The sequence below is a fragment of the Anthonomus grandis genome, chromosome 14 (assembly GCF_022605725.1).
Source record: "Anthonomus grandis grandis chromosome 14, icAntGran1.3, whole genome shotgun sequence".
NCBI lineage: Eukaryota > Metazoa > Arthropoda > Insecta > Coleoptera > Curculionidae > Anthonomus > Anthonomus grandis.
The window spans coordinates 422,965-449,979 of record NC_065559.1 but is presented as its reverse complement, the minus strand read 5'-3'; the positions used below and the strand labels follow the sequence as shown (position 1 = coordinate 449,979).

Below are 27,015 nucleotides of genomic sequence, written 5' to 3'. Positions count from 1 at the left end.
GATGATTTTGAGGGTAAAAACATGATTTTGAATTCAGAATTTGGGTAATTAAAGCAGTTTTGGTTGGAGCACTTTTTTCATCATCCTCATTCTTGAGAAATCTTTGTGAGATAATTGAAATATTTTTAAAATAATTTACTTAGCCAAAAAAAAATAGAGAATTTCCTTGGCTATAATTATCATAAGGACACTTTTCTTGATAAATGCAAAAGATTTTGAAATATTTCGAAAAAACCACATAAGAGTCCAATAAGAATGCTTTAAAAAAAATCAATTTTTAACTTTAAAGCTCAACTTTTAAGTTCATCTAAAAAAAGAGTATTCCTTTCCTAACAGTTTAATATAATGACGTTTCTTGTACCTCAAAAACTTAATGAGTTTGAGACAATTTTATGCATCAGAGTCACCAAATCCGAAGTTTTGATCAAAATTCTTCATATCATAATCTTCCATACGATCTACACAATATACTAACCTCCCGAAGCGTAGAAACAAACTGTAGTAACTCTATAGGCTGATAAACATCCTCCTTCCACGGATTCATAATATAATTTGGCCAAAACAAACCGGTTAACTGTGTGCAAGTAGTCAACCATTTCTCTGCAAGCGTTATACACTGCACAGATTTCTCCAAAACTTTATTGTAATCGTCTTTGAAAATGTCACAGTCCCCTAGTTGCTTTACAGAGTGTTTCCATACATCAGACCCTAAAACGTCTCCCTAAGACATTTGGTAATTAATTGCGTAAAATCTCACCTATTATATCCATAAGATGTCGCATTCTATCTTTGGGAAACCCCGGGTCGCACCGCCAAAGGTCGTCCAAGGTGTTGTGGCACCTTTCCAGTAGATCTTCTACTTCCAGGAAGGTCAAGGATTCTATTATGCTAAAATGAACATAAAATGGCTGATTATAAACTAAATTGTTCTTACCTCAAGTCTTTGGAAATTTGAAGAAGGTATTTATGGTAGTTTTCGGCGGATTTCCTTGAAAATTTATCCTTTTTGGACCGGACCACACTTTCCCAATATCTCTCTTCCTGTTCAATTGAGTTTACGTCTAAAATTAAATTGTTAATACTAACTAAAATAACCATCAATAAACTTACAATTTAATACAGAAAAGTCACTTTGGTTCTGATATTCGAGGGCATTTTCCGTCACAATTACGTTCCTTAAGTTCGACTGTAGGGCAAGGATGTTTCTTATGGTACTTTTGTCGTAATGCTGTAGAACAAAGCATCGTTTAATGCATGATGTGATAGCCAAAAGTGTTTTTTTAGTACCTTTTGAAGACTGGGCGCGAATATTTTGTTTAAAAACCCCAAAAGGTCCAGGGTCGGTTTACCAGAAATCGAGTTCACTTGCAAACGCTTCAGGAAGTCTCCTGAACTAGTTGATATGGGGGTTGGTTTATTGAATATCAATGCTTTTTCCACATCGAAGTTAGGCAACTGAAGTTTAAGATAATAAGTCAGTAATCGAATAATGTAAAAATTGTGTGTACCTTTTCCGAAAATATTAAATTCCCGTTGTTGCTTAAGTAGGAATAAACCGTCAAGTTGTTATCGTTTTCCAGAAATTGCCTCAGATGTTCTACCCCTTCTATTTGATCGGTCGATAGATCTTCTGTGTTCAGCTGACCCAACTGAAGGCCTAGATGTAGGTTCAAATTAGCATAAATTGTTAGTATAAATAATAAATTGTTAGTTTACTTACGTGATATTTGAATGAGCGATTTTTTAAACGGACCCTCCATTTCCTCCACCTCCTCACGTAAATGTAACGTTTGGTAATAATAATAATAATTGTTTGTACTGGTATTGTTTGTATCGCGTTGCTAAGCAATAATTTCCAACCGGTGTGTCTATAGTATATCGATTTTTTTACATACGGAAGGTGCATAAAAGTACTCTTTTAATTTTTGTATTATTTTTACATGGTTATAACGGTTGTAAGATCTCGGAAATTGTCAGAATTTATTAACCAACAGTGTATACAGAGAAATTTTATTAGTTTTATGCTCATTAAGTTTCTTCAGGTTGGAAGTTATTAAAAGAGATTTGCTAAGAATTCCACAAAATGCCTATAAGTCAAAAGCTACTCAAAATATAAATTTGAAAATTCGTAAACATATTGTCTGAACAATTTGGTTAGACACCTATTTCAGCGTTTTTTAAAAAATATACAGGGTGTTGAAAAAAACGGATTTTTAGAAAAGACAAATTTTTTTTTTCGAAAAATTCCTCAAAATGCCCATAACTCAAAAACTACTCAAAATACAAACTTGAAAATTCGTACACACATTGTCTGAACAATTTCATTGGACATCTATTTCAGCGTTTTTCAAAAAATGTACAGGGTGTTGAAAAAAACGGATTTTTAGAAAAGACCAATTTTTTTTTTCGAAAAATTCGACAAAATGCCCATAACTCAAAAACTAATCAAAATACAAACTTGAAAATTCGTACACACATTGTCTGAAAAATTTGGTTACACAACTATTTCAGCGTTTTTCAAAAAATATACAGGGTGTTGAAAAAAACGGATTTTTAGAAAAAACCAATTTTTTTTTCGAAAAATTCCACAAAATGCCCATAACTCAAAAATTACTCAAAGTACAAATTTGAAAATTCGTATACACATTGTCTGAACAATTTCATTGGACACCTATTTCAGCGTTTTTTAAAAAATGTACAGGATATTGAAAAAAACGGATTTTTAGAAAAGACCCATTTTTTTTTCAAAAAATTCCACAAAATTCCCATAACTCAAAAACTACTCAAAATACAAATTTGAAAATTCGTATACACATTGTCTGAACAATTTCATTGGACACCTATTTCAGCGTTTTTCAAAAAATGTACAGGGTGTTGAAAAAAACGGATTTTTAGAAAAAACCAATTTTTTTTTTCGAAAAATTCCACAAAATGCCCATAACTCAAAAACTACTCAAAATACAAACTTGAAAATTCGTATACACATTGTCTGAACAATTTCATTGGACACCTATTTCAGCGTTTTTCAAAAAATATACAGGGTATTGAAAAAAACGGATTTTTAGAAAAAACCAATTTTTTTTTTTCGAAAAATTCGACAAAATGCCCATAACTCAAAAACTACTCAAAATACAAACTTGAAAATTTGGATACACATTGTCTGAACAATTTCATTGGACACCTATTTCAGCGTTTTTTAAAAAATGTACAGGGTGTTGAAAAAAACGGATTTTTAGAAAAAAACAATTTTTTTTTCGAAAAATTTAACAAAATTCGCATAACTCAAAAACTACTCAAAATACAAACTTGAAAATTTGGATACACATTGTCTGAACAATTTCATTGGACACCTATTTCAGCGTTTTTCAAAAAATGTACAGGGTGTTGAAAAAAACGGATTTTTAGAAAAGACAAATTTTTTTTTTCGAAAAATTCCTCAAAATGCCCATAACTCAAAAACTACTCAAAATACAAACTTGAAAATTTGTATACACATTGTCTGAACAATTTCATTGGACACCTATTTCAGCGTTTTTCAAAAAATGTACAGGGTGTTGAAAAAAACGGATTTTTAGAAAACACCATTTTTTTTTCGAAAAAAGAGAAAAAATTGGAAATATAGGATTTCAAATGGGTAATAAATACATGCTTTCATAGAACTTTATAGCCCCAAACGCTTTTATTAGCAAGCGTTACATATAACAGGAAAAAAATGCAACTAATACTGGTATTTCATACAAGTATAAAGAAAATGTACACTTTTCACAGTCTTATCTAAAAAAATTAGTCTACTTACATACGAGCATCTACTTATTGATTATCTTATAATACAATACGAGATCTGAAGAGTATTTCCACATAAAATGCTTCACGGTGCGTAAGTCCATCGAGAGGTCCACCGGCTGAAAAGAGATAGACACACGTAATTAATTAGACTTTAAGATGAAAGAGAAAAAGTTAAACAAGGAAAGAACGTGGACAAAAAAATTACCTGATCCGAACATATGAGTTGGATCTGATCTACGGTGTATCCGCTACCGGATTGCCCTTGAGAATCCGCATCTCCACCCGGCGAAGTAGCGGTACCTTCGCCCAATAATTTATCCAACACGTGTTCGGCCACTTTTCGACACTGGATAAAGTCGTTCGCCACCAATCTGTCAGGCTAAACATTAATGAAACTTTGTTATATTTACTGTAATTTGTTATAGATGAATAGTACCTTTTTCAGTCTATCCTGCTTAAGCAAGTTCGAAGGTACGGTAGCGTGGGGTTTCAGGTAAAATTGCACTTTAGTAAACTTGCTGTTGCAGTTGTCTTCTATGTTGGACACGACCCAGTTGGGCACGGTCTCGTTTAGTAAAGCGTTCTCGGTTTCGCCCGCCGTATCTCCTACTAGGACTCTGTATAACGTTCTACCACCAATTTCACTGTAAAATAAAAGTGTTAAAGGACAATATTTCAAAAAAAATCTTCAATAATATTTGTCAGGAATAGCATCTTTTCTGTTTCACAGAAATAGCACAATTAAGTTTCAAGATATTCGACTTTAAAGTGAGTGGTCACGTTGACTGTCTAAAGAGCTTAATATTTGAGACAAACCTTAATATTAAGGGAGTATGCCGGGGAACGGTAAAAGCGATTTTGCTTTCCTGATCGCCCTGCACCCCGCGCCAATGTTCAAACAGGGCCTGCAACAGTAATTTCCCGTAGTTGACTTTGTGCTCCGGTTCCGGATAGTCCCTTATGCCCGCGTCTTTTGCCGATACCCACGCAGAGAAACAGTCCACCTCGTCCTGTCCTAGATGTATGGTGAGCATCTAACAAGATAAATATCAAGTAAGAACAGTATATAACCCCTAATAACCATACTTACGCCAGTTTTAAGGTCCATGTTGAACCAGTTCGGTACGTACATCAATTTCTCACTATTGCGGGCGTTTATTTCGTTTTGATAGTTTACTGCACCTAAACTTTCTACTTTGCAGGCCTAAAATTACCAGAATTATCTAATGTTTTAAGATGATGAAGTGCATACCCTTAAAACGTCATAGAGTGCCACGCAATCGTTCGAATCTTTCGTTAAAATGTTCCGTTTGTCATTTAACACTGTGGCTTTTACTATCGCAGCATCACCGGGTATCACCGATATCGGTTGAATTGCCATTTGATTATCTTCTTTCATGTGTTTCTCGTTGGGCAGTTTCCAGCAACGTACTGTAGAATTTGACGTTGACACCTTAAAGATCAACCCTCTTAATAAATATATAACTTCCTTATGCCATCTTAGGTTAAATGGTCAAATTAAGTTAGTTATAGGCAGATAATACCATATTTCTGTTGTAGTATTATAGCATTAAATTGGAGAGTCCTAGTATTGGTTGAAGTTAATAAATGGCTATTGAATTGACGCTAAACACTGATAAATCATGCTATAGCATGATCGGGAAGAACAATCTAATCAACGATGAGACATACACTTAAAAATGCTCATCAGTTGTTAAATATTTAAGTTTATTAATTGCTAGCACATTATCCTGAAACTCGCATATATAGTCTTGGACAAAAATAGTATCCTTTGGGTAGGCTACTTACTTAAAACAATTACACATATTTACTTACTTAAGAAGTATCTATGATAAAGCATCAAATTATATTAAAAATTCTATAAAATAGAGCAGGTAATTCATCATAATTTATACAAGAAAGAATTTTTAAACTTAAGACAACCAAAGATTCCTGTAGTAAATTTGTTAATATGAATAATATACATTCTTACTCCACTGGGCAAAAAGTAAATTATATAGACCAAAAATAACTTACTAGTAGGTATAAAATCGACAGAGTTTATTTAAAAAATAAATAAATACATTTTTGGTTACCTCTGTAAGATAATAAAATTATTGGGTTATGTCATGGAAATATATTTACTTGGGTTAGACACTTTTTTCATATTTATTACATAGAAATATTAACCCTGTTTTCTGTATTTAGACTAAGACACCTGATTCCTAGGATAAGATGTATCTTTTTGGAATTATCAAAACTATTTTTAAATTGCTTCTTGCTGGTTGTATTGAATATTTTTTTATATAAATCAAAGATAAATGTACTCATAACCTCACGGAGGCTAAAGTAAGTTCTTCCAGTCAGATAGAATCACACTTTAGCCTCACACTTTTGGAATGAATTATTAAGTGACCAAAAATGACAATTTCATATATGAACAATTTTTGTGGATCTAATAGTTTCTGAACTAGAGCTAGTTTTTTTCTTTCAGGGTCCAATATTCACCAAATTTTAGAATTTTGAAATTGTGTAACTCCCAATATAATTTCTTTACATCATTATAGAGAACGCTCTCTTGATGAATCCTAAGTAAAAAAATTGATTCTGACTAAAAAATTGACTTAACTAAAACCCTTGATTTTAAGGTAATTTTTCCTTTAAATTTTTTAGTCTTTCAAGGATTACTTTTAAGGTACCTGAATGGAGTTTTCACTTAAAAACAAGGCATTTTCCATCGAACAATTTCATATATGAACCATTTTTATGGGGCAAATAGTGTCTGAGCTAGGGCTAGTTTTACCCTCTAAGGTCCGATGCCCATCAGATTTTAGTTTTGTAGAACAAATTGCACGTTTTGAATTTTTTTATTATTCTTGCACATTTTGGCATCTAACTCCCAATCTGTTTTAGATATTTATATAATTCCTTTACAACATTACAATGGACACCCAGTACATGAACTCTATGTAAAGAATTTGATTCAAAGTGAAAAATTGGTTTAACTAGAACCCTTGGCTTCAGGGTAATTTTTTCGAACAACTGCCTAGAACAGACAAATTCAGTAAGTCCTTCAAATGAAACAATTATTCCAGACAGTCCAACTCCCTGGAAGACATTAAGGCACTTAACTGCCTGGAAGTATCAGAAAATTACTTCAACTTCTTGAAATTCCAGGCAGTTTTCTCATAAAACACCCTGGAACCTGGGAAGGAAAAATTACTCTATTTTATTTATTTGCCAAAAAAAACAATTCCAAGAAATTTTAGAACCCTGAGGAACCTCCACACTTGTTCCTTTAAGTTCTTCCAGTCAGATAAGACCTCATTAGCTGTACACTTTTGGAATCAAAGCTTGATTGCTAGGAAAATCTCTTTAACTGTTTAGAATTAACATATTATAATAACTTCAACTGTCTAAAAAATTAATTTCAACTGCTTGAAATGAAACAATAATTCCAGGCAGTCCAAATATTTCTCATGATACTCCTTGCAAGACACTATAAGACACTCAACTCCCTGGATTTGCACATAATAGCTTAAATCATCTTAAAAAAATTACTTCAATTGCCTGGAATTGACACGAAATGATATCAATGGCTTCAAATGCCAATAAAAATGACTTAAAATAAAAGAAATATTTCAGGCAGTCCAAATGTTCTCCATGCAACTCCTTTGAACAAGTTAAGACACTCAAGTGACTGGAAGTACATGAAAATGACTTCAATAGCTTTTACTGCTTTAGAACAGATGGCTTCAACTACTTGAAATGAAACAAATATTCCAGGCACTCGAAATATTCCCTATCTAACTCCTTGGAAGAAATTAAAGCATTTAACTCTATGGAAATACCAGAATATTGCTTCGACTTCTTCAGATTAAGAAAAAATTCCAGGCAGTTAAAGATTTTTTAATAAAATACCCTGACAACACGCTCAACTGCCTGGAAAGATATAATTTCTTCAAAAAAACAATCCAGGCAATTGTAGAACCTTAAGGGACTTCATACTCTTTCCTTTGAGATACCCTTAAGGTGAAAAAAAAGATTTCTTTCAGTAACAGACGAAGTTATGAAATCAAATCTGTGTAAAGGTAATTTGGACAATAGAATATCATATAAGACGCAGTTAAAGGCCTTTGTGAGATCTACAACCGGCCTCAAAGCCACCATACATCTGATTGGCCAATTCCCCAATTATCGAAACAGTTTATCTAACATTACTAAATACTAATATTGCAATTATAATAAAATTCAAAGGAGGTCAGTGGATCAGACAAATAAGAGCATAAGGACTTACCCAAATTCCTTGTTGGTCAGCAGTAAAACACATTTTCAGTATAGGTGCCTCCTCTACACAAACGAGAACGCTATTCTGGACATTTTTCAACTCAGTCATGACCACCTTAAATTGGAGAAAATCATTATCACTTCCAAATATTCACACCTTACTACACCCCTTACTTTTTTATCTCTTCCTCCAGAAATAATATATGTAAAGTTCTCAGTGGCTAAAAGGGCCCAAACCGAATCCGAATGCACTATAATGGTCTGAATACATCTACAAATGTTCACTGTATTAAATTTTGGATAAAACATTACAAGTTAATTTACCGTTGTTGTCCAATGTTCCAAACTTTTATAGATCCATCACTGCTTCCGGATATACACTGAGTACCATCCCTTGATACAACTAATGCCTTTACTATTTCAGTATGCCCTAAACAAACGCGACATTAAGGAAGCAATTTCAATATCAATAATTCACTATTACAAAAGAATCAATAAGTACCTTTTAATTTACACTGTTTAACACAGGTCCGAGGATCCCATAGTCTCAAAGCTTTCTCAGTCGAACCACTCACTATTATACTCCCCGGAGGGTTCATTGCCAAGCTGTATATTGACTCTTTACTCCCAATTAAACTGGAGGCTAAAATACTCTTGTTTAAAAGTGAGTTAACAGAAATGTCATGCAAAAACTCACTTGTAACAGTATTATTGGAAGCAGTGAGGGCCGTCAAAGTATTAATATCCCATAAATAAATAGACTTATCGAAACCAGCGGAGGCCACTTGTTCTCGATCCTTTGCATAAGCCAAAGCTTTTACGTAATCTTTGTGGGTCCTTAGGGTCGACATACAAAAACCTTTATAAGCATTCCACACCTTTACGGTTGTATCTGAACTAGCGGATATCACTGAAACAAGTTCGGTTATACAGGACATTTATTTATTGGGAAAATCCGAGTGGTTCTTACAGTGCCGTCCTCCACAACACAAAACGATATCGTTAACCCAATCGGTGTGATGTTCCATGCTGTGTATAAATTTTTCATGTTCGTGCACTCTTATTATTGAATCTCTGCCGGCAGAGTAAAGACGGTCCAGTTGGGGGTCAAACTGTAAAGCATTTACACCGGATCTGTGTTTCCTTTCTTCTGGTTCACAGATTACCATTGAAACCTAAACGCAATATAATTGATCATTTGAAATAGACGGTTTATAGATATTAAAGTAGTGGTTTATAGAATAATTTGTGATCTCTTAAAGGCATTTGACTAGGTCTTTGTTGTGACTTAAATCTTCATTTTAATAGTGGGAAATATAACCAAATTTCTATACCTCATGTAACCATAAAATATGTATTTTTATCCACATATATTGTTTCCAGCAAAGTTGTAAATACCACTCATCAATTTCCCATTCAACCCTTCTATGTATGCCTCCGAGTTTATGCTCTATTATATACTCGATAATTGCTTTACTCAGAGAAAAAGAGCTCTACTGTGGGTGAAAGTTTTAGACTTGTTTATCAAAAAGTTTTTCTCTCAGTTAGAGAGCATTAATAATTAAAAAGCCTTTAATAATAACACATAAGGATAGTATTTAATATAGGCAAAACTGAGTAAAGACTAGTTGAGGTTTGATTTGCAGTATGTAAAGTGATTTGGGGTTTTCTAGCAAGAATATGCTGTTAAAGCAAGAAATGAATAGTGAGTTTTATAGACCAATAATAAACTTCTTATAAACAAAGTAAAATAAAGGGCATTTTGAGCACTTTTTTAAGAAGCAATTTTGACTCTTGTCGGCATGATTTACATGTTGATTTTTAGGCACTTACCAATAAAACCCAAGGAGGTCTAAATTACGTTTATATGTCTATATTTAAAATACAATCAAATTAGACTATTACTACAGTATGTACCTGGACTTTTTTCCTATTTTGTGTCTTAAGATTGGCCATTTTAGCCGAAGCTCTTATGACCAAAGTACAGTCGTAAAAGTGCGGCAAAATTAACTTATTATTACGTGCTGCACGCGAAAATGTATAATTCGGTATATGGAAGCCCCCACAGTTCACCAGAGCATTTTATTTTGTTTGATTTTTATTCTTTGCACTTTTTTCAAATGATTTGTTATTATTTTTTTAGATAGGTTTGCAAACAGCATAAAGGACCGCGACGTTGCCAAAAGTTTCACAAAGCCCATCCATTAATTCCGTTGAGAACTATTAAAAAACAGGCTTTGGAAGAAAGCTTTTGGCTATTCAAAACTAGAGCAATAAGAATTTAAAATTAAAGTAGCAAATTTTAGGTGAAATAAAACTTGAGCACTGACAACCTCGAGGTGCATAATGCTTTCTACACTGATTAGACGTGACAGATGTCACGATGACATTGACATTAATATTATGATCATATTTTTTTTTCAATTTTCACTTTTATTTTTGTTGTTATAGAGGAAGGTTGTGTCAATGATATTATGAACGTTTTAAAAATTGTACATACCAGGGAACGAAATTAAAAATTCTATAAATACCCTTCGCAGAAAACACTTTAGGCGGCAAATAATTCGTCAGTAAACGTCGTCGGGTTTCGGGTGTTTTTTTTCTAAAAATAATTGATCCACTTGCACCTTTGTTCCTGCTCAAAGCCAAAGAACTTCCCCAAAATCGTGTGAGAACAATGTGTTGAGTGATTAAACTGGAAGATAAAGGAAAACCTCTCTAGGTAAGTGTCTTATTTAATATATCTTAATAGGTCAGTAGGTGTACACAGGTGATCCATTGATCTCTGACCGCTTCTACTTTAAACAATCAGAGATTAATAAGTGTTTAAAAACCAATTAGAGAGGGTTCCTATGGAACCTGAATTTTTGTTTCACCACCTTTTCAACTATTAATTATGTAGAGCTCTATAAGTCTTTAATAGTAGCTCAGATTCTTAGGGTTTACCACCCATGATCTTGGAGATCTTAATTTTTACTAGAGGTATATAATAATTTGTAATTAACAAGTATTATTTACTTATTTCTGAGCATGCTGTATGGCCTATTCAAGCCAACTAATGGCCTAATTCCAGGAAGTAACTTATTGCTTTTTAATGATTTAGTCTTTATCAGAGTGCATTAGACTAGATAAGATTAGACTTAGATGTGCTAGTTTGCTGAGATTGTATGCCTCTTTCAATTTTTCCACTGTTCATGTAATAATATTGTCTTATAGTTTCCTGCATAATCTAGATTTGTACAGCAAGGGCTTTTTTTGAAAGTAGTTTTCTCTGATTGATGCACTAATAATTCTAGTTAAGGCAATGACAATATGCTCTTGTATTGATTTAAGAACTTTCACAATAAATATCCCTAGAATTTTTATTTTTAAATTCATTTATTATATCACTCACTTTATTCATTCTTTAACCAAGATTCTCAAGAAGTTCTATCTCTGTTTAGGCAAATAATCATTAAAATCATTGGAAGTAAGCTTTTTGCAATTTTTTTTGAGTGGTTCAAGTCTCCTTATAGGATTACTAGAGTCTGCAACAATTTTAATTTACTTTTAGCTTTTTTGTACTGAAAGTAGTGAAATCGATTCGCCTAACAACTGCCTCATAGCCCAAACTTCTAACCATCAATTAAGATTGCTCTAAAATAAATTTGCATTCATCTTAACTGGTTAAAAGTAGGTTAATATAACTTGCTATTAATTTGTGTCTTATTTAAATGAGTGTTTGTCCAATATAATGTTAATTATGACTATATAACACATCTGTTTTTGAATGAGCAGTTTAATTTATTATGTAGATGTGTATTAGGTAAGAGCTAACTGATTATTTTCCTAATTAGTAATTATGCGATAGAAAGTGAAATTACGGCAAGGATTGATTGGAGAGGTCTCCAACATAATTGTTAAAATTTTATATATAAGAATATTATACTGATAGCGTCAAGTGATTAAGTTAAATTAGAACAATGCTCTCTATTTGCTTTGCGGATAAATTTTTTACACATGTTTGTTCTCATGATTTTGTCAGTCTATGTACTTATGCTAAATAAAATTATTTAGTAAAGTATTCATAATTTATAGATAAAACAGTGGCTTATAATAGAATCAGTTATTGAGGACTGATGCAGGAGACCGGCTGAATTAATTGGTTTGAGCAGATGGTTAATTGACTGTTTATGAGACCGAATTCTTTAAGTTCCCACCAGTTGTTCAGTCAAAACAGTAGCAATTTATCATGATTTGTAGGTCGGCAACAATAGGGCTTTCTAAAGAAATCTTACTGTAATAATGGTCGTGTTGATTATAGTAAATTGGCTTTTAGTGTGCGGAATAAGATCAGAGAGACATAAGAGAACCTAATTGAATCTCTCCCTTCTGTATTATTATAACTTTATGTTATGATGATGATATCAATTACAGAAATCCAGTGAATCATGTTTTTTTCTTAAGAACTGACGATCGTACCATAGATTTGCATGCGGAGATTCAAATGACGTCAGTACAAACATTTTACACGTTTTGCGGTGAGTTTGGCTTGTTTTTCCCATTAATTTTAACTTGAAGTAAACAATTAAATGTTGCGGTATAGTTTGAAAAATAAATTGAATGTGCAAATTTAATTTAATCACAGACCTATCAACATATTTTATGTAAAATACCCACTAAAATATGAACATTCCGTTGACCACCGCTTTATAGTAAAATTAATTGGATTTGCATGTTAAAATGTTATGAACGTTTTTTTCCAAATACGGTTTGGCAAATTTAAGGTAATTTACTGCCGATTTATGTGTTTATTATGTTACATAAGTGTTTCACCTTATATTTTTGCCATAAGTTTGTTTAACTCACTATATATAGTTATAAGGACAAGGGCAAAAAAAGTAATTATATCAGATATCCTGTTAATTAATTTAAATTGCGTCATAACCGATAAAATGTGGTTTTCATAATCGTAAAATGTTGCATTTAACCATTGGGTAAATGTTGAAAATACGATTATTATTCTCGACGCTTTTATACGATCGCATTGAGCTCCTCATTGTCCGTTCGCCTTGATGAAAAATTCTCAATTAGTAGTCAAGTCACCAATACCAATCCGATAGCGATTTAGTCACTTTATGGATATATACGCATTACTAATTTATTGATTGTATATAACCTAAGGACCAAATGTAAGAACTATAGGTTCACATTTACATTAATGTGTGTGTGTGACAAGAGGAGAATGAGAGATGTGCAAAACAGGGCTTTCTCTTGATTGTTTTTAGCATCAAATTTAAATTGAGTGAAGGTATATACATCATTTGATATTAGCCAATGTGATCAATGTTGCTAAAGAGGATAGGCATCCATTGTTTTATTGTTAACCATGCTGTGGGTGGAATTAAAAGTACCTAAAACTGCTATTATGTTACAAGCCTGGACTGTAAAAGGTTCAACCTTACAAAGGGATCAATCTACTGCTCCTGTTTCTTCCAAAGATGCTGTGCAGGTCAAATACTTAAAAAAACTTTTATAGAGATACTAGAAGAGTCTATTACTTAAATCCAACAATTCTCTTTAGACTGAACTCCAAACAGTTTTGTCAATGACCAAGGACTGTTGAGGTTATTAGCAGCTGGGCATTTGATGTAATAAAGACTGAGAATAATTGTAAACCAATAAGAGTAGCTTGTCCATCAACCAGGATTGTTCAGAACAGGAATCTACAGGTCAGGGAATTAGCCTTAAGTAATCTTAATGATTCTTGCACTGAGATCTGTAAAACAATGTTTCAAATGTACTTGACTTAGTTCTTAGTTTTTATGGACTTAGAGGGTATATTTAAAATTCTTTGCTTTACAGACCATTGTTGTATATGCTTTCTAATGAACTGCATAATTTTAAACTTAAAGGCTATAAATTAGTAGATTCCTTTTGTTGAGATACTAGGCATGATGATACAGAGATCTTTACTGGTGACTCATTACTAGTAGTACTATTAGATGAAATAACTCAAATGTCTTAAAACTATTGTGAAGTATGTGTTATTGATATTTTAATTTGTTAGTTATGACTGTATACCATCCCCCAACGAGACATTTTAAGAGAGAATATGGCATGAAAAGAGAATTCTTAAATATAATGAAATCTTGTGCAGCAGGTTTTTGTTAATACCAGAAATACTCATTGTCTTGATATAGTGTTTTTAAATTTCACAGAACTGTCAACATTTTAATATAAATGTTTTTAACCCTGTGCTATCTAACCATCTATACCATAGGATTGCAGGATGATACTAGTTAGGAGGAGGACTTATGAGGAGCTAGGAATACTCAATAACAAGCGAAATGAGTCAGATAGCCCCTGGCTACACATTAAATTGTTAGACCTATGACATTCTTTGTCCCTTTATAACTGCCCCTCCCTTTTTTTTTTTAAATACAGCCCTGGATCTTTAAGTCTACTAAATACGTTTTAAAATAATTATCTACCGATCTCTGTCCCGCTCATTATGGCGTAAAAATGCATTCAAGTAAAATATAATACACTTTCACTCATATAATAAGTAAGACAAAGATAAGCATGTTTAACTCAATTGACTTGTATGACAGATAAATAATTTTTCAAATTTCGACGTTTCGGTCCCTAGGAAACATCATTAATTTAAATACGGCCCCATATTTTTGAAATATGTATGTAAAACAATTAATTTTAAAAAAATGAGCTAAATGTGTCTTTGTCTAACACATGGTTTTCGTCATAATTTTATCTCCGTCAGATTTATTGTACTGTAAAAATTGCTTATTTTTGAAGTTGAATGAGTTTTTGTTGACGCCTAAAAAAGCGGTAGATTCGAAAAATAAACTTTAAAAAAAAACCATTGATCTGTCAAAAAATATCGACAATTAAGAGTGCCATGACGTAATTAGGTAAATGATAACCTACCACCCATCATTTGTCTCTTGATACATGGTTCTCGCCATAAGTTCGTCTCTGTCCCGCTCATATTGTGGTGTAGAGAGATTTAGTAAACTAATATAATAAATAAGACAAAGAGAGGTAAATAATTTTGTTAAATTGTGTTGGTCAAAAAAATCCTTCTTAACAGATTTCTGATTATATATTCGTTTCTATTTAAATCAACCTAAACCAACACAATAAATCATCAGTTCTTCTATTTTTGGTTTTAGAGAATTAATGAGCTCTTTTGAGCCAAAATTTGACATCGACTTAGGTCCTTATTATTGGATCTACAAACCCAATTAATCGTTTTCCAGGTCCGAGTGCGAAAATTCACTTTATTGCACCCATTTTAATTAATTACCTAATTTTGAACTTGAAATAAAAAGAAAAATCTTCGCTGACTCCTGTTAAATACAAAGTCCAATTGGGTTTTTTAAAAAATAAAATACATATTAATTAAGCTTGAAGATCACAGAAGCGCAAATTTTGACAATCCAGAAATCGATAACAGGGTTCAAATTCTGAAAGTCTAAATGAGCCCTAATTGTTAATCATCTGATGTAGAATTTACCTGTGCAATATCTAACCAAAATGAGTCTGATTTATCAATTTTACAAAAAATTCTAAAAAAAAAGCTCATGGTCATGATGTATAAAACACCTGTAGAGGCTATTTATTGTCAGACATGGAATTTTGATCTAGGGAGGAATGTGCTCAATTAATATTCAAGTCCCTTTTAAATAATATAGCAAAACTAACTTAAAATGCCAACGCTTTGCTCCCCAGATCCCTATATATTTTAGTAGTGTAGCAATTATTATATACATAACTAATCTACCCTATTTTGTTCTTAGTTTATTTAGAACTAACTAGTTTGAACCACCCATAATGGGAAAATGGACGGGGAAAAAGTGCCGGCTGTTGTGCATGTTGTCGCTGACCACGTTCTTCTTCTTCGTCGAGATCGTCGTAGGATACATAACGAATTCCATGGCTCTGGTAGCTGACAGTTTTCACATGTTAAGTGACGTAGCCGCTTTGGTGGTTGCCTTCGTGTCAGTCCGAGTAAGTACATTATAGTACACGTAAGTCACATTTAGATAATAAGTTATATAATCTGCATTTTGTAAAAAATGACCGTTTAAGCCAAAAAATATGTGCAACCTCTATGGATTATAGAGTTTGGATTATATCATTTATTTATACTTCGAGGCAGTTGAAGTCGTTTAGAAAACAAGATTATAATAAGCAATAACAGGCAAATGCAAAGGTCTCAGTCTATATTAGTTTAGATCAAAAGTGGCAAGTGTTTCTGTCAGAGAACACAACCATCACGAACAATTTTATATAACTCTGATGATCCCTTTTATAGTGGGCGAAACACTCGCATAATTGACTATAAAAGTTTTTTCTTGAAAGTGAAGGAATTTTCTTGTTTTTCCAGGCACTTAAAGTCACATTCAACATTTTTTTTTAGGCATTTAAAGCAATTTTCTTAATTCTTCCAGGAAACTGAATCCAATTTCTCGGTTTTCAGGCAGTTAAAGTCATTCAGAAAACATGATTATAATAACCAATAAAACGCAAATGCAAAGGTCTCAGTCTATATTAATTTATGTGAAAAATGGCGTGTGTTTCGCTCAGAGAGCAGAGCCATCATCAGGTTTATAATTAAGAGGAAAAAACATCTTATATAACTTTGATGATCCCTCTTAGTGGGCGGAATATTGACTTTGCCTTATTGTCTTTATAATTTAAAGTAATTTTCTCATTTCTTTCAGGGAATTATAGGAAATTAAAGGTTTTGAAAAAAAAGCAAATGAATACTTTTTAAATAATTATCTTCAATGCTAATCATTGCATTGCTATCTTTTCTATGGATGCTATCACAATAATATGTACTATGCTGTTGTACTGTGATATGTATATTTGCTCAATACAAAAAATTATTTAAATATTCACATAGTAGAATAGGAGCATTCAAGGAATAACACAAAATTCCATCTTGAGATAAAAGACTCCATTCGACACCCTCAATCAAGTTATATAAGTTTTTAAATAATATCATTTTCTCTTTTATATATCATAATATTAACCATTTTCATTTTGATGAGACCTGTAAGGAGTTTTTGCAAAATTCATTTGAAATGATAGATAAGGGTGTACCAAAATCATTTATTAAAAATGTCTAATCCTCTAGAGTATTAAAATGTATGAGTATAAAATGACAATAACACTTTTATCACTCCTTTCAAATTTACAATAAGAATCGAGGCTTTTTATGCTTAGGTCCAGATGTTGGTGGATTTGGTCCCCATATACCTACCAAAAAGAATTCCTTGTTAACTCGAACCTTTTTCTGTAGTTAGGTTACTTATTATTACTATTGCTTTTAAGCTTTATTACTCTTGCTTTTTAAAAATAAACCTATTTGCTTCTTTTTTTTTTAATTGATTAAAAGTGATTTTCTCATTTCTTCCAGGCATTTAAAGCCATTTTTAAAAATTTTTCCAGGCAGTTGGATGTCACCAAAAGATGTCTATAACCCTAGTCACCCTAAGATTTCAATACCATAAAAAATCAAAGATACAATACAATCAAAGTTTTCAAGTAGATTGTGAAGAAACTACAAGTCCTCTTCTCATAATTTCACTGGTTTTTGCGTATTCTCGCTTTACTCAATCCAATGACGCTATCCACAATATTCTAGTTTTGAGATTTTAAATAATTTGTAGAATAAATCACCATTTACTGCCACTACTAATTACTCTTGTTTTTTAATAAATTAGTCAAAACTAAAAGCCTGATTGAAAAATTATCTAGAAGAAATTTGGTTCAATTTATTATTATCTAAAATTTAATATTAGCTAATTTTCCTATATTTCTACTAGATCAATTTGAAGATCTAATATGCTCAAACCGTAATATGCTAAAATGAAACAACTACTTCTGTGAATTATAAGTAAGATAAAATCTTGTGTAGAAGCATCCTAAAAGCTAAAAAATTACAAATTCATAGAAGAGCAACTACATATTTCTAAATTATAACATTTTTAAAACATGTTATCAAAAACTAACAGAAGAGGCTTAAAACTAAATAAAATTGCTGCCAAAAACAGAAGTTAAGCAATTGAAAGCACAGTTCAAAAGGCATCGTTAATAAATTCATGTGCTTTATATAGTTAATAAAACAGGTAGAGGAACATGATTGCAATTTTTCTTACTAAGGTATTTGAGCGAGTTTCTGGTAAAAGACATATCCATGTAACCAGTGTTAGAGAAAGGTTTAGGACAATTATGAATAAGAGTAACTATTTCCAAGGTAAAAACTGAATATCTTAACCCAGCAGAACATAGCTAACTGCTTTTTTTTAAATCACAAAAATAATGTTCACTAACCCTTGCTGCTTAAAAAGGCAGGTTATAACGGAAGATAAGATTCAATAAGAGAAAAATACAATGAACCACACCTCTCAGCTCATGTTTTGCCATTCTTACTGCGACACATCCAGAGGATAATTTTGATGCAAGATTTAGGATATGATCTGTGAAAGCGAAGGCGACTGAGGAAATTGTGGTTTCCTTTGTTTTATAAGGGGGACTCTTTACTAGACATCATGCCCTGGATGTCACACTTAAACCCCATAATAAAGGTCTTACATTAAACACAAGTCTGTTTGGAGCACATATCAGCAAACTAAATCACTTTGCCCTGTAGTCTCAATGAGCCTAAGTTAATTATACATATACAACAAAAATAATAGTGGTCCTAACAGTGAACCTTGAGGTACTCCATAGTTGTATAATGTTTTAAAGTTCTACCATGTAATACTTGTTTTTTGTTCTCTTTGTCATACTGATTTTTCTCTGTAGCTTATTGTGTCTTTCTGAATGCTGAGTTAAGTTAACCTTTGCCGAGTTTAAAACAATGGCGTTTTTATAGTTTTATTTATTTATCTTGTTGTCAATGTAGATGTCACCGAAAAAATGGTCGAAAAACACATTCGGATGGGCGAGAGCTGAGGTTCTAGGAGCCCTAGTAAACGCGGTCTTTTTAGTGGCCCTCTGCTTTTCCATTACAGTGGAAGCATGCAAGAGATTCATTGAAAAGGAAACCATCCACGACCCGAAACTGTTGGCTATCGTCGGTGGGATCGGTCTGCTGGTCAATCTGGTTGGACTGTTCCTGTTCCACGGTAAGTACCTACTCCTATAGTACGCTCCTAAATAATCCCGAACATTTCGTATTATACTCGAAATAAATATCCTCAGTATTCCTAAACGACTTTAGTGGCTCTTTCTTATTTATTTCTATGTAGAGTTGAACTGTAACAAGTCAATTCTTGAATGTATGTATACGAATATGAATTTTTAGAACATGGTGCTGGTCATGGACACTCGCACGGCGGCGGTTTGTCGCACTCCCGTAATCGACTCACTCAGTTGGCCCTGACTGACGATAACGAGAACGACGAAACGTTTACGCCGCCCCCGCCTCTGCCGCCCCCGAAGGGCGGACACGGACATTCTCACTCTGCCGGACAAATGAACATGAGGGGGGTGTTTTTGCACGTGCTGAGTGACGCCCTGGGTTCGGTCATCGTTATTGTATCTGCCCTGGTAAGCAGAGAGAGTGAACAAATAATACCGACTGTCCCATTTAAAAAAGGCTCAGTTTCAATCTTCTAAATGACGCCACCGAGCTCCGAATGTAAAAATACCTATAAATAGCATTTTTAATTTTTTCATAACTTATATCTTAGTCTTATGGTTGGAACCTTTGAAGTGACACTCAAACCACAAAACAGCTTTAACTACCAACTAATCAAAACTCGATACGTGTTTCGTCATCTTAGGGAGAAGATTAAAACTAATCCGAAACTACTTACAAGTGACCTTAAATACTAAAGATATACTTAATAGAGTGAAATATGGCCGAACAAAGTTTTAAACACTAACTAAACTATACAATTGACTAGTAAGGGATTGGACCATTATCCCTGGTTGATTGTATGAGTGGTTTTTTGAATATTTCTAAACTTTCGTATGCATCTAATGTTCTGTATTCATCTAACTAGTTTAAGTAATTTCAAGTTATCTATCCCTACAAAGTGGTCAGTATTTAAAAACATATTCAGCCAAACTCAGCTTTTTAACTCTTCCATATTTCACATGAGTTACATATTCTTTAAGGCTGACATTAATTGATCTTCTTGTTTGCCCTATGTTACAATGAATCTCGTAGATCACAGATTTTTCATTGATCTTTTCTTTAAAAAAATTTGTCGAACTTTGATAGACCATTCTTAGACCCTAAGTATTTAGAAATTCTGTCGAAGTCTTTTGCCAAGATAGGCTCATAATATGGTATTGCAGTGAATTTTTGCTTATCTTTATCTTTTGAAATGTGATAGAGTTTTTAAGATTAACTCTAAACTAAACTAAATTAAAAATTTAATATTATTTTAAGGTCCTGCCATACCTTTTAGATTTTTCCAAGTAGTCAGGGCTTTTTTTTCAGGTAGTTTACATAAATTTTCACGTGTTTCAAGGTCCTGGGATAATTTTAACTTTTTTTCAGGTCTCTATTCAGTTTTTTTGTGAAATCATTTTTAATTTTACTAAGTTTACAGTGGAGGTATTTTTTAATTTTTTTTTCAAACTATTAGAAAAATTGATAACTTCTTTTAATTTCCTCTAAATTGAGGCAATTTTCCATCTGTTTAAAGCTCCTGGAATTATTTTTAATGTTTTCCAGCCAATAATTAATTCAGTTAATCAATAATTCAGCTAATTAAGGTCGTTATTGATATTTAAAGTAATTTTCCATGAATTAGACATTCTGGGGGTATTCTTTTTTAGGCACGTAGGTTCAGATTTGCCATTTTTCAAGGCAGCTAAGGTGGTTCTCTACTAGTTAGGATAACTTTTGAAAAGTTGACTTGGACCTTGACTTGAACCTGGGATAATTTAATTTGCCATATAAGTAGAGGCTACTTTTGCCCATTTCCTAGGAATATAAAAATACATTTTCTGTTTTCTTTAATTATTAAAATTCCCATTAAAACAAATTTCAGTATGCTTTTTGGAAATTAAAAGAAGAATCCAGGTATTTAGGGTCACTTTTTAATTAATTCACTTTTTTCCAGAAAATTGACATGCATTTTTATGTGTTTTAGCTCCTAAAATAATTTTTAATGTTTTCAACCAGTTGAGGTGATTTTTCTCCTGGAATAATTGTCGTTTCTTGACAGTTAGGATTAATTTTAAATTTCTTCTAATCTAAATCAATGTACTGGATTATATTTAAAGTCAATATTTGGAATAATTAATCATATTGAAATTCTTCCAGGCAATTTAGGTACCTTATTATGGGTTTTATGCCGATTTTTTCCACCCAACTAAGATGCTTTCAGCAAATGAAGGTCGTTATTGATATTTTTTCAGGCATTTGACCTGATTTCTTAGGCTATAGAAACTTTGGGAATAATTTTTTTGGGTATAAAAATTATTTGTTCAATATTCCAGCAATTGTATTTATTTAGTTTTAATTGGTTATTTAATTAAGGTCATCAATATCCCGAACAACGTTAATTTTAATACCAATGTCAAAGTGTTTACTTTTATTGTTACTTGACGGTAGTAGGTAAACAAAAATTAAATCCAGAAAAATATGACTTTATAACCCTTTTCTGATCAAAATCAACCTAATTATAACTAAACTAACCCGATTTTCAAAATATTTCATTCTAAACTTGTAGTCAATTCTCAATCTCTGATTTTATGTTTTTATTTCAACTACTAAGGCACTTAAAAAACATGAACTAAACTCATCTTCTTATTTAGATCTACTTGTATGCAGAAAGCGACCTTCAATGGGTACCGTGGCTCGCCTGGATCAAGGATTACAAGTTCTACATCGATCCGGCCCTCTCCCTCTTTTTGGTCCTATTGATCCTCATATCGGTGTGGCCACTACTGAGGGACTCCGCGTTGATTTTACTGCAAACGGTACCCACCCATATTCAGGTAGATGCCATTCAGCAGAGACTGTTGCAAAACGTGGACGGAGTGTTGGCGGTTCACGAGTTCCACGTGTGGCAACTGGCCGGCGATAGAATTATCGCTTCTGCACATATCAGGTATAAGAAACACAAATTTTTGTGATTTCAAACATTTTATGGTTAACAAAACTATCATAAATCAGTAACTAATAAAAAAAAAACATCAACTAAAATACATAAATTGACACACTTTATTTTTAGTTGGAAATTTAGGTTAAACCTTTGTATTAAGTAAACTCTTAACTGACACTCGATTTGACCCAAGCAGCACATCTCATATATTGTGATAATTTCGAGGTAGAAAAGGAAAGCTGGCATATGTGGCAATTGATTTTGAATACTCGAGTTGTCCCTAAATGCTCATATTTGTCCATTATAAGAAAACTTTTTGACTTAAGCATATTCTTCTTGATAACCAATGCTGTAAAATGTATGTCAATTCTATTTCAACATTCCTATTGTATCTGATCCCTTTAAACCTCATCAGCTCAGTTAGACAACCAATTAATTCTTTTAGGTGTCGAAACTTGTCAGAGTACATGAAAATAGCGGAAAAAGTGAAAGAATTCTTCCACAACGAGGGCATACATTCCACCACGATCCAACCGGAATTCATCGACTATACTGACCTGCCCACCTCGTCGAAGTAAACTTTATTGAAAAAAAAATCAATTTAAATGTTAAAACATTTTGGTTTTAGTGTAGGGGATCCGGAAACAAGTTGTACGACCGAAGACTGCGTCCTGGATTGTCCGAAAACCTCCAGGGAATCGGACAATTGCGTGAAAAATACTTGCTGCGGACCTTCGAAGGTACATCAGTTTATTTTAATGATTCTTACTATAGTTGCTTGTAATTCCCTCAGGATAAATTGAATATTTGGCATATAGACCCTTGACCAATGTATTAATCTATGGTTTTGGTATCTACACTTTTCTCACATAACCTTAAGGTTTTCGAGTAAAACGTGAAAAAAACTTAATGTTTTTTCTCGAAAACAAGCATCTACATTGGTAGTAAAGTTATTGAAAAAAAAATCTCATACTTCAACGTTTAACATAAGCATAATAATAAATTCGTCAACGTATATCACGCGGACATTTTATCCGATATTTATAGTTGAAGTTCAATCAAAAATGTACATCTGGTGTATTGCTTGGGAACCTTATGGTATCTTTTCAACAAAACGTCCTTTACTACTTTTAGCCCTTTTTTTAAATGAATCCTTAAGGATACCATTATTCCCTCCTTCTTCTAATCCCTTTATCGCGATTCCTAACTTTTAGAGCAGTAGCGAGAGCATCCTAGGGCCCGAAACCTTTAAGTCAATCAAAAGATTTTTTAAAAGAAACTCCCGAAACGAAGATACACCCCAAGAAAGGTACTTAACCGTCCAGATTTACCATTAAAAAAACATTGACCGATATAACAGGGTTTTTTTTTTATTTTTTGGTTATTTTAGGGGCGAGACACCCCAACCCCCAACAACACGCCCTACCTGTGCCGACAAAGAAACTCCGCGAACAGCGTCTCCCAAGGAGTGAGCGAGATGGAGAAGGGAAATCTCTTAGAAAAAACGTGCGAAAGTGTATTGCAAACCGATTGCGACTATAACAGTTTAAGGGGTTCCCAGTATTCTCTAAGGGGATAACGGTAAGTTGCGTGCCCCTAGTTTTTTTTTAATATTTAAATATTCTTGCCATTAAGATGCTTATATTGTATTACATTAGAAAATGACAGTTATTTCATGCCATCTGGATCAGAAGATATCGGGAAAAGAATCCAGGTTGACGCACCGAGGACTTTAAGACCTTTTAAGGCAGAATTCAAACTCCTATAATTCTTAAACGGTTGCTCCTATCAAGAAATTTTATGTTAATATTAACGAGATTTACAACTTCGATTCCAACCAATACTTAGCAAGATATTACTAGTTTTCAGCTTAAAAAAAAAAACTAAAAAAATCTGGGGGGGTTAATCGATAGAATGGACTGTATAATAATTAATAAAAATACCAGTAGGTATACTTGACTGGCTAATTATATTAAATTAACATGTAATGACAGTGAAGCTCAAAAGCTATATTAAGACTCAAACTATAACAAAATAATCGCATAGAAAATCCAAAAGTCATAGTAAGCACAAAATAATGTCTGAGCACGACGACGGCGGTGTCTGGACCCCGCCAAACGCAGGGACAACATTGTCGGCTTTATTATTTGAGTCTATTAGAGTTAATTTCTGACTTAAAGCTCGAATCTGATGCCGCCAGTTTTGCATAACAGCAAATGTCAATAAACCAAAAACTAATAATTCTTCAAAATCTTCAGGGTAGTCCTGAAATCACTAATTTCTAAATGTTGACTACTGCAATCCCAGATATTCACTGGTCAATAGGAGACAAATTATTTTGTTCCTTACAGGCACTCCTGGAATAAGAATTCTATTATCTTGACTTTTAGTGAAAGGATTTTAGTAATTTCTTCAAAGAAGACTAAACAAGGCTTTTGAGTAGTCGATAGATCAATAATTTCTAAATTTTGACTATTAGAACTTAATATATTCATTTGCCAATAAGAGATAAATTATTTTGTTCCTTACAGGCACTCCTGCAATAGGGATTTCATTATTTTCACTTTTTATGAATAGATTTCAGAGATTAAAAAAAAAAGACTAACCAAGTCTTTAGAGTAGTTCATCAAGGAAGCATTTATAAATTTTGACTACTAGAACCCAAGATATTCGTTTGCCAATAAAAGACAAGTTATTTTGTTCCTTACAGGCACTCCTGGAATAAGAATTCTATTATCTTGACCTTTAGTGAATGGATTTTAGTAATTTCTTCAAAGAAGACTAAACAAGGCTTTTGAGTAGTCGATAGATCAATACTTTCTAAATTTTGACTATTAGAACTTAAGATATTCATTTGCCAATAAGAGATAAATTATTTTGTTCCTTACAGGCACTCCTGCAAAAGGAATTTCATTATCTTCACTTTTAGTAAATAGATTTTAGTGATTTAAAAAAAAAGACTAAGCAAGGCTTTAGAGTAGTTCATCAAGGAAGCATTTATAAATTTTGACTACTAGAACCCAAGATATTCGTTTGCCAATAAGAGACAAGTTATTTTGTTCCTTACAGGCACTCCTGGAATAAGAATTCTATTATCTTGACTTTTAGTAAATGGATTTTCGTAATTTCTTCAAAAAAGACTAAACAGGGCTTTAGAGTAGCCCATAGATCAATAATTTCTAAATTTTAACTATTAGAACTTAAGATATTCATTTGCCAATAAGAGATAAATTATTTTGTTCCTTACAGGCACTCCTGCAATAAGAATTTCATTATTTTCACTTTTTATGAATGGATTTCAGAGAATAAAAAAAAAAAGACTAACCAAGTCTTTAGAGTAGTTCATCAAGGAAGCATTTATAAATTTTGACTACTAGAACCCAAGATATTCGTTTGCCAATAAAAGACAAATTATTTTGTTCCTTACAGGCACTCCTGGAATAAGAATTTCATTATTTTCACTTTTTATGAATGGATTTCAAAGATTTAAAAAAAAAAGACTAACCCAGTCTTTAGAGTAGTTCATCAATGAAGCATTTCTAAATTTTGACTACTAGAACCCAAGATATTCGTTTGCCAATAAAAGACAAGTTATTTTGTTTTTTACAGGCACTCCTGGAATAAGAATTCTATTATCTTGACTTTTAGTGAATGGATTTTAGTAATTTCTTCAAAAAAGAGTAAACAGGGCTTTAGAGTAGCCCATAGATCAATAATTTCTAAATTTTGACTATTAGAACTTAAGATATTCATTTGCCAATAAGAGATTAATTATTTTGTTCCTTACAGGTACCCCTGCAATAAGAATTTCATTATCTTGACTTTTAGTGAATGGATTGTAGTCTTATCTTTAAAAAAGGATTCAAAGTAATCCATAAACGTTAACTAGACATCTTAACAAATATCAATAAAGTATTATACACTTACTCTCTAAGCAGCCCCATGCTTAGTAAACTGCATATTATGATCTACAGCTAAAATTCCTCTTTGTGTAGTAATCATTTAATAATAATGTTCCAAGGCCTTCTTAAATAACCAATTGTTATTAAAAGTAAAAAAAGGCCTTCATAAGAAATTGCTTAATATTCTATGAGATGATACCTCCAATATAGTAAATTTAAAAAAAGGAGATAGAAAAGAAAAGAAGAAATCTGTACTTGCATTGTGCAATCAGTTATATAGTCAAAATTAACAGGATTCAACTTATGATACTGGATCTTGTAAGCAAACAAACATGTTTGCATTATATGCCAACTTCAATGTGTCAAAGATTTATCCATTTATCTGGCTTGCTATTGTGTTTTAATTATGATTGCCTGTGATACTTAATAAATATTTTTCTAATTTAACTATTATAGCACCACATGCAAGTGGTCTGAATACTTATAGTCCGTTTTAATCAAGTCACTTTGTATTTCAGGGTTTTGGAGCGGATTTAAAGTAGCCAAAGCAAGAGTGATTCGCGTTCAGGGATCCCAATAGTCCAGTCAATATGTAGTCTTTAAGTAATCCTCAACATAAATGTGATCTCGGTCCAGAAGCTTCAGATACTTAATAACCCAAGGGAACCCTCGTCGAAGGGAGAGGGGTATAGTAAAAAGTCCTTTTAAGAACGGTATAGTGCAATCAAATAAATACTTTGGAATTTTTGTTTGTATCTCTTGCGAGACTATACTGAGCGAGGCAAACAAATGGGGAAAAGGGAGGGGATGATAGCACATTTTACTTAAAAAATTGTTTATTGTTTCATTAGGAGGTAAGTAGGTCATATTAAGGTTTGTTTGAGTGTGAACGTGGTTTGATGCAATTGCAAGTGAATGGAAAATTGAATTGTTAGCCAAAAAACTCGTTTTACTTCTTC

The 27,015-nt window shown here is 32.6% G+C and overlaps 4 protein-coding genes across 5 annotated transcripts in view; 1 reads left to right on the top strand and 3 right to left on the bottom strand.

The window, feature by feature from the left end:
- LOC126744755 (cytoplasmic dynein 2 heavy chain 1-like) overlaps nucleotides 1-1,760 on the bottom strand; it is a 42,126-nt gene extending 40,366 nt beyond the window's left edge. Inside the window, exons 1-6 of the mRNA XM_050452309.1 lie at nucleotides 1,721-1,760; nucleotides 1,509-1,657; nucleotides 1,288-1,455; nucleotides 1,111-1,228; nucleotides 758-919; nucleotides 476-708 (exon numbers count right to left, since the gene is read on the bottom strand). Coding sequence (XP_050308266.1) covers nucleotides 476-708; nucleotides 758-919; nucleotides 1,111-1,228; nucleotides 1,288-1,455; nucleotides 1,509-1,657; nucleotides 1,721-1,760 — 870 coding nt within the window. The remainder of the gene's footprint in view (nucleotides 1-475; nucleotides 709-757; nucleotides 920-1,110; nucleotides 1,229-1,287; nucleotides 1,456-1,508; nucleotides 1,658-1,720) is intronic.
- A 1,889-nt stretch (nucleotides 1,761-3,649) lies between these two features.
- LOC126744418 (WD repeat-containing protein 48 homolog) lies at nucleotides 3,650-10,239 on the bottom strand. Its single transcript, XM_050451822.1, has 13 exons — nucleotides 9,991-10,239; nucleotides 9,044-9,248; nucleotides 8,771-8,983; nucleotides 8,576-8,716; nucleotides 8,398-8,503; nucleotides 8,248-8,344; nucleotides 8,084-8,188; nucleotides 5,039-5,239; nucleotides 4,877-4,990; nucleotides 4,603-4,820; nucleotides 4,223-4,430; nucleotides 3,992-4,165; nucleotides 3,650-3,902 (listed from the first exon to the last, which is right to left on the bottom strand). The coding sequence occupies exons 1-13, from the start codon at nucleotides 10,027-10,029 to the stop codon at nucleotides 3,807-3,809; spliced, it is 1,917 nt and encodes a 638-aa protein (XP_050307779.1). The 5' UTR covers nucleotides 10,030-10,239; the 3' UTR covers nucleotides 3,650-3,806.
- Nucleotides 10,240-10,475: 236 nt separating this feature from the next.
- LOC126744423 (zinc transporter 1) lies at nucleotides 10,476-26,803 on the top strand. Of its 2 annotated transcripts, XR_007663157.1 has the most exons (10): nucleotides 10,476-10,795; nucleotides 15,873-16,083; nucleotides 18,992-19,214; nucleotides 19,394-19,638; nucleotides 21,865-22,160; nucleotides 22,600-22,728; nucleotides 22,783-22,894; nucleotides 23,369-23,463; nucleotides 23,545-23,735; nucleotides 26,575-26,803. XR_007663157.1 is itself a non-coding variant. In XM_050451831.1 (9 exons), exons 2-8 carry the CDS (start codon nucleotides 15,907-15,909, stop codon nucleotides 23,731-23,733), a joined length of 1,371 nt encoding a protein of 456 aa, XP_050307788.1. In that variant the 5' UTR covers nucleotides 10,479-10,795; nucleotides 15,873-15,906; the 3' UTR covers nucleotides 23,734-23,735; nucleotides 26,575-26,803. The 2 variants fall into 2 exon arrangements, 1 of the variants encoding a protein (XP_050307788.1); XM_050451831.1 differs by lacking the exon at nucleotides 23,369-23,463 and having other exon boundaries at nucleotides 10,479-10,795.
- Nucleotides 17,180-27,015, bottom strand: part of LOC126744421 (zinc finger protein 827-like) — a 25,553-nt gene continuing 15,717 nt past the window's right edge. Inside the window, exon 8 of the transcript XR_007663156.1 lies at nucleotides 17,180-17,340. The gene's annotated coding sequence lies outside the window, so the exon portion shown is untranslated. The remainder of the gene's footprint in view (nucleotides 17,341-27,015) is intronic.